General features: G+C 44.1%; 1 protein-coding gene across 6 annotated transcripts in view; it reads left to right on the forward strand.

The window, feature by feature from the left end:
* The window catches only part of LOC109929147 (sorbitol dehydrogenase-like), a 35,086-nt gene that overhangs the window by 17,183 nt on the left and 13,055 nt on the right, over nt 1-4,848 (forward strand). For all 6 annotated transcript variants that reach the window (XM_048617288.1, XM_048617292.1, XM_020528945.2 and 3 more), the window contains one exon: nt 1,427-1,586. In XM_048617288.1, the coding sequence (XP_048473245.1) occupies nt 1,427-1,586 (160 nt within the window). The remainder of the gene's footprint in view (nt 1-1,426; nt 1,587-4,848) is intronic.

Here is a 4,848-nt window from a genome sequence, read left to right on the forward strand (position 1 = left end):
ACACACTCTCTCTCTCTCTCTTTCTCTCTCACACACTCTCTCTCTCTATCTCTCTCACACTCTCTCTCTCTCTCTCTCTCTCACACACTCTCTCTCTTTCTCTCTCTCTCTCTCTCAAACACACACAATCTCTGTCTCTCTCTCTCTCATACTCTCTCTATCTTCTGCCATTCTTTTAATTTGCCAATAACTTACTACAATTTTCAAGTTACCCAACACTGGAATTTTCTTCCTGTCTTTTCCACTTTCTCACTGATGTTCCCAACCCAATCTCTTTGTCTGCCAGTAATAACGGTCAGCACATTTCTTTGTTCACTCCTGCAGTATTTCCCCAGGTGACCACTCCTTGTGGTATTTGCCTCCCCCTGCCAGTATGTAGGACTGGGTAAGTGTTATTTGAGATAGTTCACTGCCGCTAAACCTCCTTTGTGTTTGCACCCATCCAGTCATTATTAGTAAATGATACACCACTGTAGAATATCTACCAAAGAGGGCACTATTTTTAGATAACCAGGTTTATTTCACAGTAGTAAAAAGTACAACTACAGTTGGTTAAACATAATTACTAAAACCATAGAGATCTGGTATAGATTGATCTGCTCCCTCTAAAATCTAGAGTAGAACTCCTTACCTTCACCCAAAGACTGTAGGTCATCAGTAAAATGGGTGCAGCTAATGTAACATTAACACTAAACCTCAGAACCAATACCTAATACAACAGTTCCCTCCACACAACACTCCCAACACATATAACACAAACAGAAAGTGCTGGAGAAACTCAGCAGGTGTGGCAGCATCTGTGGACAGAGAAGTAGATTCAACGCTTCGAGTCCAGTGACTCTTCATCATTTTTTACGTTTTCCTGTATGGCTAATCCTTCATCTTCTCTTCCAAATTCATATTTACATTCATAGAATTACATAGAATCCCTACAGTGTGGAAACAGGCCCTTTGGCCCAACAAGTCCACACCGACCCTTGCAGCATCCCACCAACACCCATCCCCTTATAACACACCTAAGCTACACATCCCTGAACACTACGGGCGATTTCCCATGGCCGATCCACCTAGCCTGCACATCTTTGGACTGTGGGAGGAAACTGGAGCACCTGGAGGAAACGCACTCAGACACAGGGAGAATGTGCAAACTCCACACAGACAGTCGCCCGAGGGTGGAATCGAACCTGGGTCCCTGGCGCTGTGAGGCAGCAGTGCTAACCACTGAGCCACCGTGCCGCCCAAAGCTGGTTGGGTCTCCTTTCTCTATATTTCACATCCAGTGAAGGCAAACACACGTTTCGTACCACCATGGTGCCAGTATAAAGGTGACCTGTTGAAAGAAAACAACCATTGGTTTACTCTTGCATTGATGTTTGCTCCAGTAAAAGACAGAGTACTGAGTGTCCAGGTGTTTGCTCTGCTGCAGGTGATAGGGTCGCCATTGAGCCGGGAATTCCCAGAGAAATTGACGAGCATTGCCGAAACGGACGTTACAACCTTTCGCCGACAATCTTCTTCTCTGCTACTCCTCCTGATGATGGGAACCTTTGCCAATACAATACCCATGACGCCAGCTACTGTTACAAGTGAGCATCAGTTTCACATAATAATATAGTTATAAAGAGTTCACAAAGAACCTTGGGCATCTCTCTCCGTCGAAGAGAGAGAGAATTGGTTATGTACAGCTTGAGGGCGAATTACTCAGCAAGATGAGGGGATAAGGTGGACAGGCAGGATTTCTACAAACTATCACGGTTGACATACAGGTTGAACTGTGTGCTTTACTCTGCACTGTGCTCAAGTTATCTAGTTAACTGAGCTAATTGCATCAGCTGAGGTTCCATGAAGGTCTCTCCTCCTCAACCTCGTCTGAGGTAGGGTGACCCTCAGACTAAACCACCACCAGTCCTCCCTCCCTCTCTCTTGCGCTCTCGCTCGCTGTCTGTCTCTCTCTCCTCTCTCGCGCTGTCTCGCGCTCTCTGTTTCTCTTTCTCTCTCTCTCTCTCTCTCTCTCTCTCTCTGTCTAATGCGTGAGCAGCCCTATGGTCCTCTGAGACTATAGAATCAGACGGTACAGAAAAGCCCCATCAACTCTGTACTGCCAAAAATAAATGACCTATACTAGTCCCACTTACCTGCACTTGAACGTTATAATATATCATGTGCTCATCCAGTACTTGGTAAAAGTTGTGAGGTTTCCCACCTCAACTACCCTCCCAGGTAGTGAATTCCAGACCTCCTCCGCCACCTTCTTGGTTAAAAAGGTTTTCCTCCAATCCCCTCTAAATCTTCTGCCTTTCACTTTAAAATTATGCCCCCTTGTTATTGAACCTTCGACTATGGGGAACAGCTTTATAATTACCCTGTCCTTGCCCCACATAATCTTACACACCTCAATCAGGTCCCTTCCCAACTTTCTCTGCTCCAAAGAAAATGACCTGAGCTTATCCAGCCTCTCATCGTAGCCGCAACATCCTGATGAATCTCCTTCACACCCACTCCAGTGCAATCACACTTTGTTAACTTTATATATCAGTTGTGATCCCGATGGGGAGTTGAAGCAATATGTTATAGGGTAACCGGATAACATCGGGAATTTACGAAAATGGAAATTTTGACTGTTTGCATAAATGGAGAATGCTAAAACCTTTATTTCTTCCTGCTGCACTAATCTGGCGTATGGCCTAAATACCTAATTAAATACACCCAAATAGCAGCTCAGGTGGTGGCTCAGTGGTTAGCACTGCTGCCTTTCAGTGCCAGGGATCCAGGTTGGATTCCACCCTCGGGTGACTTGTGTGCGGAGTTTACATGGTTTCTCTGTTTATACGTGGATTTTCTCTATGTGCTCTGGTTTCATCCCATGGTCCAAAGATGTGCAGGTTAGATGGATTAACCATGGGAAATGCAGAGTTACAGGGATGGGGTAAGGGACCGGGTCTGGGTGGAAGGGTTGGTGTGGACTCGATGGGCTAAATGGCTGGCCTCCAGACTGTAGGAATTCTATGTTACTGTGGCCCTCCAACAAATAAATTGCAGCCTCAGCAGCAGTGTTGCAATTCCTGTGAGCTGAAGTGTGTTTTTGTTCATAAGACAATCTGAGATGACGTGCCCAATGCAAACAATGGACCTATTTATTAATTTTTGGGTTGGATTTCCATGTGCACCCGTGTCACATGATAAAATGACAACTATTATGCTCATGTTACAAAGCTCCAGTACAGTGATCTCTCACTGGTTTTGGCGATTAGGCACTTGAAGTAACAGAATATGCCAGTGTGTATTTGAAACGAGCTCATCAAAAAAATTAAGCAATAAAGACTTCGAGGTTGTTTTGCAAGATTTCCAACTCATTCTTTTGGGAAGGAAATTAAGAACAAAGAATCTCTATGCAAGGCTTCACTCTTGCATGGGTACAGTAGACTCTAATAGCGCTTAACCAATTCAATTCCTAAATATTCTACATTCCTAGCAACACACCATGACTTAATCTAACCGGGTTATCCTAACCTTAAAACACATATATTGAGTAAGCTTCCTGCTGGAACTCTGACTTGGCAAATTCTCACTGTACTGCTCAAGGCTTATTTATGGATTTAATCACGGACAGAATCACAGAATTGCCACTGTGCAGAAGAGGCCATTCAGCCCATCGAGTTTGCATCAGCCCTCTGAATGTGCATTTTGACTTTGTGTCGTTTTTCTGCCACCCTGCGCGTTGTTCTTTTTAAATAATCATTTGGTGCCCTCTTGAATGCCTCAATTCAACACTGCCTTCCTCACATTTCCAGACAGTGCATTCCAGACCCTTGTGCAGTTGCAGTCCGATTTCCCTATTCCTACACTCCAACTCGCTTTTAAAAAAAAAGGGCCAACATTCCATTAGCCTTCCCTATTACCTGCTGCACCTGTGTGCTAGCTTTCTGAGTTTCTTACACAAGTGCCCCCTAACCCCTTTGGATCGCACCTTTATACAGTTTCTCTCTATTTAAGTAATATTTTGCTCTTTTGTTCTTGCTACCAAAATGAACAAACTCGCATTTTCCCACACTATACTCCATTTACTGACTTCTTTCCCCACGTATTTATTCTACCACTACCTTTCTGTTAATTGTTTGTATCCCTCTCACAACCTGCTTTTCCTCCTATTTTTGGGTCGTCTGCAAAGTTGTACAGTACATTCACTTCCTTCTTCTAAGTCATGAATATATTATGTAAACAGTTGCAGCCCCAGTAATGAACCCTGTGGAACCCCACTGGTCATGGGTTGCCAACCTGAAAAAGACCCCCTTATCCCCTCACACCGTTCCCTGTCCATCAGCCAATTCTCTATGCTGTTCTTGAAGTCCAACTTTTCAAACAATATCCTGCTGAGCTAGACATCAGTTCTAAACAAACCACACTTGGCTCTCAGGAAATGTGCTTTAAAAACATCTCGTAGCAGAGAATTATGAAGGACTTGGATATTCACTAGTCAAATTTCAAGAATAAATGGAAGAATTTGCTGAGTCCAAAGTACAAAAGGCTTCATACTGAAATAGTATTACCTCATATAGACTTTACTAGATTGGCTACATTAAAGGTATGATTAAGAATGTTTGAGGTGCTGTAGACATGCGTTGGATAAATGTGAGGTGTTGCATTTTGGTGCGACAAACCAGGGTGGGACTTACACAGTTAATGGTAGGGCCCTGGGGATTGTTGTTGAACAGAGAGACCTAGGGGTGCAGGTACATAGTTTTTGAAAGTGACATCCGAGTAGACAGGGTGGTGAAGAAGGCCAAGCAGCGTCAGAGGAGCAGGAAGGCTGACGTTTCGGGCCTAGACCCTTCTTCTGAAGAAGGGTCT

The sequence above is a fragment of the Rhincodon typus genome, chromosome 36, assembly GCF_021869965.1.
Source record: "Rhincodon typus isolate 14 chromosome 36, sRhiTyp1.1, whole genome shotgun sequence".
NCBI lineage: Eukaryota > Metazoa > Chordata > Chondrichthyes > Orectolobiformes > Rhincodontidae > Rhincodon > Rhincodon typus.